Genomic DNA, 14,686 nt, shown 5'->3' on the forward strand with positions numbered 1-14,686 from the left:
CACAGCATAACGGTACACCGTTGGCGCTCCGTGCCGGTTGTCCGCACGAAAACACTCTTCTTTCCTTTCAGTTCAACTGTGCAGCTCTCGGGACAGTCGAACCACATGGGGGTCTGGTCGGCGGTCGCTATCTGCGAAAATATATAGTTGTGCTCACGACGCAGACCGATGACATACTTCTGAAAGCTGAGCACCTTGTTGGTGTAGTCAGGGGGCAGCCTCTGGCACAGCGTGGTCCTTCGACGAAATGATAGGCCCTTCCTCTTCAGAAATCTTCGTACCCAGCCGGCACTAGCCTTGAAGTTCTCGTGCGGTATGCTTTTAGCACGCGCCAAGGCTTGTGCCCTCACGCGCAGCATGTCCGTTGTCAACGCGTAGTCGTTGTTCCGCACTTCCATTGAATAGCATAACAGCTCTTCTTCTAGCTCAGGAAATTTGCATGGCTTGCCTCGGAAAGCGCGCTTTTTGGAGCTGGTATTCTTCAACGCATCCCTTTGTCCGCACCACCGTCGGACACACTTCTCGTCCACGTCAAATTTTCTGCCCGCGGCACGCTTGCCGTGTTCGAGAGCGAACTCCACTACTTTCAGTTTAAAGCCCGCCGTGTAGCTGTTGAGGTGCTTGCCCATCGTGCAACAGTCACAATGCTCGGAGGCAGTTCATGAAAAAGTGAAGAACGACAGCGCACGAGAGCAACAACTATGCCGAGCGACCACGCTAACACAACCACCAAAAAACGCATGCTTTGACAGCCAGAACAGAACAAAGTTAGACCTGGTGATACCGATGCCGATACGGATAGCGGAAGTACAGTAGCAGAAGCTCGCGGCAGAAGAAAAGATGATGATGATGATGACCTGCGGCCTCGGGCGCTATCCATGGGCGGCACCTCGAAGCTCCTGTGTGCATGTATTTCGAAGGCTATTCTTGCGTGTTTCCTGGAAAGTTTGGGTGCGGCCCTTACACGGATTTTTTTTTTTTCAAATATTTCCTTTGGGAATACAAGGTGTGGCCCTTACACGGGTGCGGCCCTTACACGCGTTTATACGGTATATGTGCGCCTACGCCAGGATCTACTATTGATGTGGAATTCGAAAGACTACGCGCAGTCCGTCGGCGTGCCGAAAGGAAATTCAGAACTAAATCCACGTATGATCTCGCCCTTTGTCGCCGAGCTCAACGATACATAAAGCGCCACCTCTTGAGATTAGGAAGACAACGTTGGAGGCAATCCTGTTTATCGCTGGACCCTCGCAAACCGCTGTCGCGTGTTTCGCATGTAGCCAGGAGCTTGCGATCACCCCCACAAGAACGGTATCCTTTCCGTGCCGTGTCCATTTACCAACGCCGTAATAATGTAGAGGTAGCAGAAGAATTCTGCAAAATGGTTGTGGGCACAACTCCGGTAGCGTCAAACAGTTTGGAGGCTTTTGTGCCACCTTCACCAGACGACCACTACGACATGCTATTCACGATGCCTGAACTAGAAGCTGCACTTTCCTCGTGTAGACGTACATGTACACCTGGTCCTGACAGGATTTCGTACGCGTCTCTCTCTCACATTGGCATGGAAGGCCGAACTGCGCTGTTCAATTACTACAATGATGCATGGGCTTCCGGAATCGTTCGAGAACACTGGAAGATCAGCCGCCTGGTTGCTCTTTTGAAGCCTGGAAAGCCTCTTTATGAGCTTACCTCATACCGGCCAGTTGCACTAGCAAGCTGCGTCGGTAAGGTTATGGAGCGAATGGTGCTGGCGCGGCTCGAATGGTTTTTAGAGCAGAATGCTCTCTATCCGGACATGATGACCGGGTTCCGGCGGGGACGTTCTTCGATTGACAGCATAATCGACCTCATATCGACAGTGGAACATGAAAAACGTAGTCGCCGACTTGTCGCTGCTGTCTTCTTGGACATCAAAGGGGCCTGCGATAATGTACTTCATGACACCATCCTTGATGCCCTTGACGACATAGGCGTTGGCGGCCGGATGTACTCGTGGATTGTGAGCTACCTCAACGGCCGGTCCGTTTACATGTCTACGCCTAATGGAGAGACTACCCGTCATCAGGTTTGCCATGGAGTTCCTCAGGGAGGAGTTCTCAGCCCAACCCTATTTAACGTGGCATTGATTGGACTGGTGAGTGAACTTCCCACTCACATTCACACCAGTGCCTATGCTGATGATATCTGCATCTGGGCTTCTGGTTCGACACGTCCGCAAATGCACGCGAGATTACAACGTGCCGTGTCATCTACTTGAAGGTCAGGGTTTGCACTTAGCAGCTGAAAAATGTGCTGTGGTCGCATTCACGCGCAAGTCTGTCTGCTGCTACTCGGTAACACTTCAAGGGATTGCAATACCATATGTCTCCCACCACAGATTTTTGGGCATTATTATTGACCGCAATCTGTCATGGTCGAGGCATATAAATATGCTAAGGAAAAGTTTTTGCCATGTCCTTCGCTTCGTAGCAGGCATTAAATGGGACCCAACGGAGCGCTCCTTGCTAAGACTTTACAATACTCTCTTTATAGGCTACATTCGTTACAGCCTTCCTGTACTCTCTACCACGAGCATTTCCTGCTTGCGGACATTAGAGAGTGTCCAAGCACAGGCGCTCAAGATATGCCTCGGATTACCACGTTGTGCCTCGAACAAAGGCACGATTGAGGAATCTCGTGCATGCCCAATATCGATCTACTTGTCACATGAACCACTTCGTGTATATTTACGCGCGTTTACACGGCACCGCTGTCGCCCGCTGACGGAGTTTTTTAATGAGCGACCGGGCAGCAGTTTTGCACGTGCACTGCGCTTCCATCGATCCGAATTGCCATCAGACTATGCCCTGCCGCATCATCCCTTGCAGCCACCATGGGTGTGATAGCCCAGCCTTCAGTATGCCTGTGTGTCTGGCATAATCCAGAAATCTGATGCTGGTTACCGGACTGAAGCAACTTGCTCTTGCTTACATCTGGTCAGAGTACCAAAACTGTGTGCACGTATACACAGATGGATTTGCGTCACCAAAGGCATCAACAGCAGCTTTCGCAATCCCCGCTCAGCAGACGACCCGCAGATTCATTTTAGGACACAAGTCTACTTCAACAGCTGCAGAGCTTGCGGGCCTTTGGGAAGTGATCTGCCACATCTGCGGAGAACTGCCTCAGGAGTGGTGCATTTTCACTGACTGTAAACCTGCGCTACAAATTTTGGGATGCTTCCTACGCCACACCGCCTACCAAGCTCTGGCTCTTGATATCATTAGTCTCCTGTCATTTGCTCAGGAAAAAGGCCACCGTATAGTGTTTCAGTGGATCCCTGGACACTGCGGACTCGATGGAAATGAGACCGCCGACGCTGAAGCAAGGAACGCATTCGGCAATGGCTTGCGTACAGCTGTGCTGTTCTCTAGACCGGACACCACTTGTCTCCTTTTGGAATCAATGAGGAGTGCGACGGCTAGGTACTGGGCCCTGCCAGACACTCGACACATACGCCTTAAACGGCTAGATCCGGCGATGACCTTTTCTGTTCCTCGCGGAATACCACGCCCTATTGTATGTGTAATCCATAGATTACGTTTAAACGTCGCCTTCACGCGCAAATGCTTGCACTGAGTAGGACAAGTGGACTCCCCGGACTGTACCACATGTGGCATGCAAGAGACTATAGAACACGTTTTGGTGGTGTGTACAGCATATACACGTGAAAGACTTATGCTTGCATCTGTTTTGAGGTCTGTGGACACAAGGCCCCTCTTGGAGGATTTGATCCTCAGCGCTTGGCCAGATAGTTCGAAAACTGTACAGGCAACGCGAGCGCTCTATCGCTTTTTAAGCGACACGGACCTTGCCTCACGTTTGTGATGCCAGAAAGTGTGCATTTTTAATGTATTTCTTCATCTGCCTCCTCCCATTATCATCATCCCCCATCGTGACCCTCTTTTTTCTCCTCTTCCCATTCCCCAGTGCACAGTAGCAGGCCAGATATCTTTCAGGCCAACCTCTCTGCCTTTCAAGTCAATAAACCCTCTCTCTCTCTCCAAGTGTTTTTAGCTCTTTAAGGGAAGCAGGTCTCCTCAAAAAGCTCTGAATTTCGACCCTGCGCCTTGCTACATATGGTGATACACCTCAGCCACCGTCTCGTCCCTGAGAAGAAGACTGAGGCTTTTTCATTTGTTGGGTTGGGAGCCTCGAGATCCTTGCCCAGGTAGGGATGGTGGCTGAGGTTACCAGACCCTGTTTACAGCTTTCACCAAGGGCCCTTAAGCTCCAATCACGCTCTAATCTGTCTTTAGACCTTGCAATGAATTTAGTGTTTTCAAATCCTTAGTGTGAAATAATATAAGCATATTACATCAAGCAGAGAGGCCATGTCTGCATAAGCAAGCCATCTGTGTTGCTGTCAGATGAAGAGATTAGTTTTCTTAGTGGGTCATTGTCAGCATTAGGTCCTTTTGGCACATGTGCCTTTGTTAAGTCACCCCTTGTGTCAGTTTTGCTTTTATCTTTTTGCCTGCTCGTGTGCTTATTAAGTGGTTTTTCCATGAATAAACTTAGTTGGAAGTTGGCACCAGTCCTGTCTTGTCTGTGTTGTCTCCGTCTTTTAGCGCTGGTACGCTTTTTGCATAAACCATGTTATGCCACAACCAACTAGCGCAAAGCAAAGTCTTGGTTTAAAAACATTTGTGTGAAGCTTATATCATTCCAGACAAATCTGGTCTCCCTCGCATGACATTCAAAATCATAAGTCAGCATGCCAGCGCCTGTAAACGTGCAGGATGACAAAAGAAATGTTACAAAAGTTACCTTTTTAGGAGGTTGTGTTTTAAATTTTGAAACACAGTCTTGTATTCTGAAGTGCTTCATACTACTCTGAATAGATTTGAATTTTATTTTGTGTGTGCTGTGTGAGGGGCCAGTGTAGCATTGTCAGGATGCAACAACAATAGGATGCAAACAGCACCAGAAAAAAGAAGTTGAATAAGTGGCGTGGGTTGATAATGGTGTGTTCTGCCTTTCGTCACCTGTGTCGCTAAAATGAAAATAGTTACAATTCATGTATCAGGACTAAGCCTGCTGTGCGATAGGCGGTGCAGGCAGGGCAACTTTATTTATCAGGACCCACTTATCCTTTGAAAAACATTTAACATACAGTAGAACCCCGCTATAGTAAACTTGGTATAGTAAGGTTAAACTGTGGTCCCATTTCACCTTTCATAAACGACTGTACGTATTTTTTTGTGGTTATAGTAAAGGTTCTTAAAAAAAATGGCTATAGTACCGAGCATCTGGCCATGGCGACGTACCTCAGTACCTCCCGCGGAATGGTGACAATGCGGCACACGTAAGGCCGCCATTTGGAGGTAAATGCTTATCAAAGACGATAAAATCATGCTATTTGAGATAGCTTCACCACCAAGCCAGGAAGGTGTGAGGAGAAGCGAACTTCAAAATTCCTTTGGGTCATGAAGCAAAGTGCGCAGCGGAAAAAAAAAGTAAAGCTGGCTATGAATGCAGAAAGGGAGGTATGGGTCGCTGCAAAAGAAAAGACAGTAAAAATGCTGTGAAGAATAAGGAAGTGAAAAGAGGAAACATTCGCAGCATGGCAGCGCGAAGCACAGGGAAGCCGCGGCGGCACTGCGTGAGCGGTACCGCCGCACCTTGGCTATGTCCTCTGACTGTCGCCTCTTAAACGACACTGAGGCTGCAGACAGTGACACCATGTTTTCACAATACTTTTGTTTTCACTTAAAATCAAACTTCATAGCCGCATTGTATTTGTGCAAATGCGGTACTTCTTCAAGATAAACAAAATTGACAGTGTGATAATTGAAAATAAATAATTATCACATAAAGGCACAATAAGAGCAGGATGAAAGGTATTTGTGAGCATTTTTTTTATAAATCTACACTGTGTTTAGTAAATAGCCAACTAATTACCAGAGAGCATCCTCAGAGTTATGCCATTACCATCAACTGATATGGGTAGTAAAGACCCTGGTATATTAAAGATTTTTGCTGGTCCTAGTCACTGTACTATAGAGGGGTTCTACTGTAGTAGGTTGACGATTTACGTAACAAAAGGGCTGTATGAAAACTAAACCAGTGCGCGTGCAGTTTTGCGGCTTACGTTTATTAGGGCAAGCTCCTGTTTTATGCATCCTATAAGTCTCCTCGTGCCAACTAGTACCACTTACGCACTCCTTGTACATGTACCTCCGAGACGTGTCTTAGCACAGTGTTGGAAAAGCATCGTTACCCATAACAGTACTGGTCTTGGGTCACGTAACGCTATTTTATTTCCATTTACAAAATATGGTGGAAATTGAGGCAAGCAGCTTGAAGGTTTTTAACCCTTGTAAAACAACAACACATACTGTGCTGCAGAGTAAATAAATTAGCTAATGGACGTATCTTGTCAAGAGTTTAGCAGGGGTCTGCTTTTGACTCATCTCTTGATGGAGTTGGTACTGGCAAGGGCAAACCTTACTTTTGATATTCACAGCAAAAGGATGCTGGAAAACATGTGATATAACCAAAGTTGGTTCAGGATGAAAGTAAACAATGGCAATGGGGCTGCGGCAGCGTCCGGGACGTGTTACAGGTGCCCGAGTGGTTCCACGCCCGGCACCTGGCGCAGTGGCGCAGCTACCGCTACCGTGTGGCCGTGCTCAAGGAGAGTGCGCTGGTGAAGCACGCCACGCGGCGTGGAGAGAGCATCCGGGCCTTCCTGCCACTGGCCGAGCTGAACCGATGTCACGTTGTGCTGTAAGTTTCATATTAGAAGTCACAGTGACATCATGGAAACTGTGACTGCATGCCCTCCATTGGCGGAACTGACCACTGTGCCCGCCCATCCGGTGCTCTTGACTGATAGAAGGTCGGGTTCATGGTGTTACCGGCAGTGTTTACCGTAGGGCTGCTGATACTCATTCCATGTAGTTCTGTAGCCCTTCACTACTACGTGCCAGAAGGCTCATGCAGCTGCTCTGGCATGAAGAAATGCTTTTGGAAGGGGGCTTAGTGCGAGTGAAACAAGGCCATGAGATGGCGAGCGCTCGTCCTGTGTCCCGATTATGTCCCTGTTTTGCTCGCGCTCCAAGAGAAAAGTACACACCAGCTGCATCATACCAGTACTCGCCTATCGGGCAGAAACATGGTTCAACTTGAGGATGGTGCAGTGAGCTATGGGAAGAAAAATGATAGGTGTAACATTAAGAGACCGGAGGTGAGCAAAGCGGATCAGGGATAAAATGCGGGTTAATGATATCCTAATGAAAATCAGGAGGAAGAAATGGTCTGGGACAGGGCATGTAATGCGAAGGCAAGATACCGCTGGTCCTTAAGGGTAACTGAATAGATTCCAAGAGAAGGCAACTGTAGCAGGGGGCGGCAGAAGGTTAGCTGGGCCTATATGATTAAGAAGTTTGCAGGCATAGGGTGGGAGCAGCTGGCACAGGACAGGGTTAATTGGAGAGACATGGGAGAGGCCTTTGCCCTGCAGTGGGTGTAATAGTACTGATAAGATGCACCTGTTGTATATTTTTCTCTTGAGGGATATTGGTAAACTGCCATTCATGATCTAAGAGAACCTTTGAAATCATTTTTGTTAGCGCTTAGTGAACACACGGGACAAAGAACACAACTACACAGGACAGACGCTAGTCTTCAACTGCCGTTTATTCGAAAAAACATTTAATACAAGACATCAAAAAATGCTGATACTCTCACACGTGCAGTAGCAACGCCACGCTTCAGGAACAACATTTTTTTTTTGATAGATTGAAAGACTGGTTACTGACGCATTTCGAACCTTCTTTATCAATGCCCATAGCTTCGAAAATTTCACGTTCCGATTGCGTTTTTATTGTACCTAGAATGCTTGTTCCTTGAAAGATTGGTGTGCAAGGTACAGGGTCAGGGTCGCCAGGGTACCGTATGATAAGACAGCGTTTGCAGTGCGCAGCGAGATTCCCCCCGCCGATATGGATTCCGTTGCCAAGCGGTGCTCTCTCAGCCGTTCATTTATGCATCGTCCAGATTGCCCAATATAAGCCTTGCCACAAGTGAGCGGGATTTCATAGACAATACCCAATTTGCATGGCACGAACTTCTTTTGGTGGTTCGTAGTGCACATTGGCTTCCTTGCCTCGCCGTTCACGAGCGGGCACAAGCGCACAAGTTCCTTCGTTGCAGTCAATACAAGATCGACGCCACACTTTTTCGCCACCTTTTTTAGACGGTGCAATATGTTGTGCACATACGGCATAGCCACAAGTTGAGTCTGTCGTTGGGGATCTTCATGGTTTTGTTGCCTCCCAGTTCTCACTTTCAGCAGCTTTTCCGCAACAGATGTCAGAGTTTCCTCTGGAAACCTGGCATTCTCTAAGCGAAGCTTTTGCAGTGTCACACTTCAGTGATGCAATGCTCGCACGACTTATGGAGAGCAGCGCAGGAAGGCATTCATGGCGATACGTACCCCTTTTCACAAGTTTGGAGTGCGCCAGTGCGTTGACAAATGTCTAGGAACAAAATTAAATGACCCTGCTACGCATTTAGATCGTTTGTCTAGTCGGATGGCGCGAATCAAGCATGACTGGCTCGAGAAAATCGCTGGGGAAACGCCGTGGTTGCGTTGGCCCACCATGTTGACAGCCTGACTCACCGCTGGCGACGCTCGGCTTTTTCGTGTTTTCGGCAAGTTATCGATCTATTTTCACCGTCAAAAGTGCAACTAAGCTAGGGGCAGTGTTTTGTTGCGATGCAGGCCGATTATGACGAGCGGCAAGCAGATTTCTAGACCGGCTTCCCCAAAGTCTTCTCGATTTGTTAACATAGCTTCGAACATGGCAAAGGGCATGCGACCAGCAGTCGCTTGCTTCAAGGCAGCAGCTCGACAGCACCGTTGTTCACACTTGCAAGCGCGACCTGTGGGTTGCCTTCTCGTTTGAAGTGAAAACTCTCGGGAATGATGTTTTCCCACGCTTTCGAGAGTTTCGCCTGCTTTGGCCGATGTGAAACGGTTAGGCTTAGCGACGACTATGACAGCCAAGGAGCAGCTAAGTTCGTTGCCGAAAGCTCACCTCGCTTGCTACTTGCAAGCGTGAATGGGCTCATAATCGGAGGGACACTTCTTTTGTGCTTTTTGGATCGTTTCTGTGCCAGAAATGTTCTTTAGAGCGGTAAAATTTTACTCACCGAGCGCACCCCATGGAATGCTACGTCGCAAGTCTGCCTGCGGTCTTTTGGCCACTTTTCGGCATCCAAGAGATCGCTGTTTTCTGGCATCGCAAAGCGTCACGAAAATTTTATTTCCGTTTGAATTCTATCACGAGGGACACCAGCGATGCGACTGTGACCGATTCAGGCGCGCTTCCGTTCGCATCCGCTGTAAACAGCTGGGGGCACTTGGCACTCGCTTACTCGTTACTAGGCAGGTCATTGGTTGTAGATTTTGTACTTTTGTGGCCTGTTCTATGCCTGCCTGAGACTAATTCGTCGGCTGTATTAATTTGACATTGCATGCGCAAAAGGGTCGCCGGCGTGGCGGTGATGCCTCCGCTCGCCACTTCACTCTAAGCAGGTCAAGCTCTTCGTGCGCTTCGAGTAATGCGACCTAAAATGCATGCGTTTGGGTCAGGACCGGAAGAAATTTCGAATAAAACAATATTTCGAGTAAAGTGATTTCGTTATAACGAGGGATTACAAACAAGGTTTAAAAAGCTTTCAATTGACATGCCAATAGAATTCTGAAATGACAATGGGGTTCCGCTTTCAATACAGTCGCTCAGCGCAATCATGATTTCCTCCTGCAGCATCGAGTAAAAAAGCTCTTTTACATCTACTGAAAAGGCAAAATTAACGTGCTGAGAATCTTCGTGGTTCTTAAGATAGTCCACTACCTCATTATAATTACTAACCAGAAACAGGTCCTCAATTTTCAAGAGACTTAGTTTTTCTTGCAAGAATCAAGAAAGAACGCCTTGCCGTGACCCTTTCTCTGTTAGAATTGTCCTCAGTGGCACATCCTCCTTATGTGTTTTCGCGGAGAAGACGACACTTAGTCCCACTTCCTTACTGGCACCTATCTTTTTGCCCAAACTATCCGGTCCCTTCTCTTTACATAACCTTAAGGCCTGTTTTTTCGCTTTCTGGCTGGCCATCATCGAAGCTACAAAGTTCTTAGTTAATGCCAGTTTTACCTTTCCTTTGTACACACTGTTTGACATGACCACAAATCCTCCCTCCTTATCCGCTACTAGTAGCTTCAGATTGTTTGTTCTCAAATACTGAATAGCATCTTTTACGCGTTCACTCACACTTTTCTGAGTTACTTTTACATTTCCCCAAAGGTACTCTGTCTTAGTAGATGCTTCACGGTTCCACAATTTGAATATATCTTCTCTTGCTCCTGGATATAGATCCTTTGTTGTCGCATGCAATTGTAGTATACCTTGTAGGTGACGTACTTGCCTCCACAATTCCCCTCGCATGATCCTGATAATCCTAACTGCATGTCGTTTATATGGTGTTGCCAGGTAGAAGGAACAAATCTCTGGAAGAATAAGCCGATTCTTGAACACAAAAGAACACATGATTGCGCGGCACATTGCTACTGTGATGTGGTTGATGAGTACATATCGGCGGGGGGAATCTCGCTGCGCACTGCAAACACTGTCTTATCGAACGGTACCCTGGCGACCCTGACCCTTTACCTTGCGCACCAATCTTTCAAGAAACAAGCATTCTAGGTACAATAAAAACGCAATTGGAACGTGAAATTTTCGAAGCTATGTGCATTGATAAAGGAGGTTTGAAATGCATCAGCACCTCGTCTGTCAATCTCTCAAAAAAAGAAATGTTGTTCCTGAAGCGTGGCATTGCTACTGCGCGTATGTATCAGTATTTTGAGATGTCTTATATCAAATGTTTTTTCAAATAAACGGCAGTTGAAGACTAGCGTCTGTTCTGTGTATTTGTGTTCTTTGTCTCGTGTTCACTAAGCGCTAGCAAAATGATTTCAAACGCTTTCCAACTAGCCCAAGTGTCCGCCTTAATGAGACAACCTGTCATATGCGCTCCACCCCATTCTTATCCTTCTAGTTATTTCCCTCTCATGATCCGGATCAGCTGTCACTACCTGCCCCTAAGGGTTACGGAGCGGATTCCCAGAGAAAGTAAGTCTGGCAGGGGGTGGCAGAAAGTTAGGTGGGCGGATGAGATTAAGAAGTTTGCAGGCTTAATGTGGATGCGGCTTGCAGGACAGGTTTAATTGCAGAGGCATGGGAGAGGCCTTTGCCCTGGAGTGGGCGTAGTAAGGCTGATGATGATGATCATGAAGCCCCCCTCCAAATCGTGACTTACAGATACCCTAAACTTCCACTTAGCTCATGCATTGCTTATGGTGTTGGGTGTTTCAGTAAACTGTTTCCAAATTTTCAGGTAGCATTGTAGCACTTACAACAAACACAGAAGAGAGGGTGGACACGGGACAGGTGCTAATATTCACCTGGCTTTATTTCCTTTATTTGCCAAGGACTTGAACAATTATTGACCGACCAGCTTACTGTCCGTTGCCTACAAGGTATTTACAAAGGTAGTAGCTAATAGAGTCAGGGCAACCTTAGAGTTTAATCAACCAAGTGATCAGGGAGACTTTCATAAAGGATATTCCACAATAACACCATATTTACACTATCAAACAGGTGATAGAGAAATGCGCAGAATATAACCAACCTCTATATATAGCCTTCATTGATTACGACAAAGCATTCGACTCAGTGGAAACCTCAGCAGTCATACAGGCATTGCGTAATCAGGGTATAGAAGAGCCTTATGTCAGAATACTGGAAGATATATATAGCAACTGCACAGCTACTATATAGTCTTCCATAAAGGCAGCAATAAAATTCCAACAAGGGAGGGCGTCAGGCAAGCAGAAACGATCTCGCCTATGCTATTCACCCCTTGTTTAGAGGAGGTATTCTGATGCCTGAATTGGGAAGAGTTATGGATAACAGTTAATGGAGAATGCCTAAATAATATGCGATTTTCTGATGACATTGCCTTGATGAGTGACCCAGGAGATGAATTGCAAACCATAATCAATGATTTAGACAGGTAGAGTAGAACAGTGGTTCTAAAAATTAACATGCAGAAAACCAAAGTAATGTTCAACAGTCTAGCAAGGGAACAGCAGTTTTGCGATTGGAAGCAAGGTGCTGGAAGTGGTAAAGGAATACGTATTCCTTACGGCAGGCAGTGACAGCTGATCAGGATCATGAGAGAGAAATAACTAGAAGGATAAGATTTGGTGGAGCGCACATGGCAGGTTCTCTCAGATCATGAATAGCAGTTTACCAATATCCCTCAAGAAAAAGTGTACAACAGCTGTATCTTACCAGTACTTACATACAGGGCAGAAATGTGCAGGCTAACGAAAAGGGTTCAGCTTAAGTTAAGGACATTGCAGCGAGCCATGGAAAGAAAAATGGTAGGTGTAGCATTAAGAGACCGGAAGCGGGCAGAGTGGGTGAGGGAACAAACGCGTGTTAATGGCATCCTAGTAGAAATAAAGAGGAAGAAATGGGCTTGGGCAGGGCATGTGATGCGAAGGCAAGGTAACCACCGGTCCTTAAGGATAATGGAGTAGATTCCAAGAGAAGGCAAGCGTAGCAGGGGGAGCAGAAAGTTAAGCGTGCGGATGAGATTAAGAAGTTCACGGGCATAGGGTGGGTGCAGCTGGCAAAGGAGAGGGTTAGTTGGGGAGACATGGGAGAGGCCTTTGCCCTGCAGTGGGTGTAGTCAGGATGATGATGATGGTGATGATGATTTGCTGTCCAGGCCAGCAAAATATGCAGAAACAACAAGACATGCGCAGTATGAACTACAGTACACTCACAATAATTCAAACTTGGATAATTCATACTTTCAGTTATTTCAAACAAATTTCAAAATTTTGGTTTGCTGGCTAAATTTTTGACGCATTTTAAAGCCGCTTAATTCGTGCTGCAATTTCAGATTCAGGTAATGCAAACTTTTTTGTCTTACTCCGATGCTCCCGGTGCGCGAAAGAGCGGCCATTGAGGTCGGATGAGTCAGGTTTGCGTTACTGCGTGAACTGCAAATTCCGGCCCCTCCAACCGATTAGCTTCGATGCTGCCCAAAGGCGGGCTGTGTCGATTGGAGTTGCTCTGTCACGGCATAGTTTTACTTTCTGAGCTCCCTTACCAGCCCACGTCTGAGACGTAAGCCCAGCTGCACACCGGTTCCGACGCTAATCATTGCGTCGCTGGTCTGTTCTTTTTTTCTTTTGAGAAGGTGTCTCGCCTATTCAGTGCAAATGTGCGTTCCTCATGTCCGTCAACGTAGTTTAGTGCGTCAGTAATGCGTGCTCATTACGAGCTGCTCGCTTTGTAGTGGAGGATCCTTACATGAGCACCACCATGTGTGAGGAGGCCTGTGAGGTGCACAGCAAATCGTTGGGGGATTTTTCAGTGCAGTGCGCTGACAGTGTGTGTCGACAACGGAGCGCTGCGCTTGCCAGCCCAGCGTTGCGCGTGTGCACGTGCGAAGGTTGTGTGCGAGGCAACGACGACGAAGAGCGTGGCTAGCACGAAAAGCGGAGAGCTGACATGTCAGAAAATCGAGGTGTGAAGGGAGACAGCGCAGCGGAGGTCGTGTGATTCATGCGTAGAGGTGGCAGCCGTTAGATGTTGGGTCCGTGCTGCCGGGGACCTGCCTTTGATCACAGAGGCAAGACCCTGCATTCCTTGCAAGCGTGGAGGTGGTAGCCGATGGGCAGCGGGTCCGTGCTGCCCAGGGGCTCCTTTGGATAGCCTGCATTAAGCATACGCCGTTTCGGGACGCCGTCGACGGGTCCTGGCTATGCTTTTCCTGCTGCTGTCAAGTTTTTAGGGCGGCTGACGGGAGTCCACTAGCATCTTCTTCTGGTCTTCTCCGCTCTTACTACCACCTGGCTCTTTTCTGCTGCCTCCAGCCTGCATACCCAATACCTTATAACCTTTAGCATACCAGGGGCTGAATCCATGAAACTGTTCGTTTTGCTGCTACGCCATTTTGACGTAGACATGGGTAGGGCGACTCTTGTGAGAGGACCAGGGGGAAATGGCAGCCAAGTAGCGATCACGCAGCTTTTCTGCATTCGTGAGAGGGTGCCACTCTTTTTGACTTGCGCTGTCATTTCCGTGTGATCTGGTGGCAGTGCCAGCATGCAGAGGCTGCCGTCTGGGTCAGCACAACCAGATGCACCAGCGATAGCTGCCACTTGAGCTCATTATGCAGTATAGTTGAAGTTGGACTAGTTAGCAAACATGCAGTGCAGACAGAACTGCTTGTAAACAGAAGCGGGACAAAGACACGCGTGGACTGAATATCACAGAATATTTACACTGCACCTGATGATAAAAGAAAACAGACGAGCAGGAGACAGCACCCAAAGTAACACGCCGTTACAATTCATGTAGCATCCACGAATTGCACCTTGCTGTCCACTACAGCTGACTGGCTGCCACCTTCGCTACTCAGCCGCCGCGGTGGCAAACTGGTTGTTTTGCTCGGCTGCTGACCCGAAATACGTGGGTTTGATCCTGACCACGGCGGTCGCGTTTCGATGGAGGCGAAATGATGGAAACCCGTGTACTTTGCAAATTTCAGT

At 47.6% G+C, this 14,686-nt stretch overlaps 1 protein-coding gene across 3 annotated transcripts in view; it reads left to right on the forward strand.

Annotated features, from left to right (window-relative positions):
* Positions 1-14,686, forward strand: part of LOC144122172 (tRNA pseudouridine synthase A) — a 134,759-nt gene that overhangs the window by 73,648 nt on the left and 46,425 nt on the right. For 2 of the 3 annotated variants that reach the window (XM_077655751.1, XM_077655752.1), the window contains exon 4: positions 6,595-6,777. The exons of the other annotated variant lie outside the window; for it this stretch is intronic. In XM_077655751.1, coding sequence (XP_077511877.1) covers positions 6,595-6,777 — 183 coding nt within the window. The remainder of the gene's footprint in view (positions 1-6,594; positions 6,778-14,686) is intronic. 3 annotated transcript variants of the gene reach the window in all.

This window comes from Amblyomma americanum, chromosome 2 (genome assembly GCF_052857255.1).
Source record: "Amblyomma americanum isolate KBUSLIRL-KWMA chromosome 2, ASM5285725v1, whole genome shotgun sequence".
Lineage (NCBI taxonomy): Eukaryota > Metazoa > Arthropoda > Arachnida > Ixodida > Ixodidae > Amblyomma > Amblyomma americanum.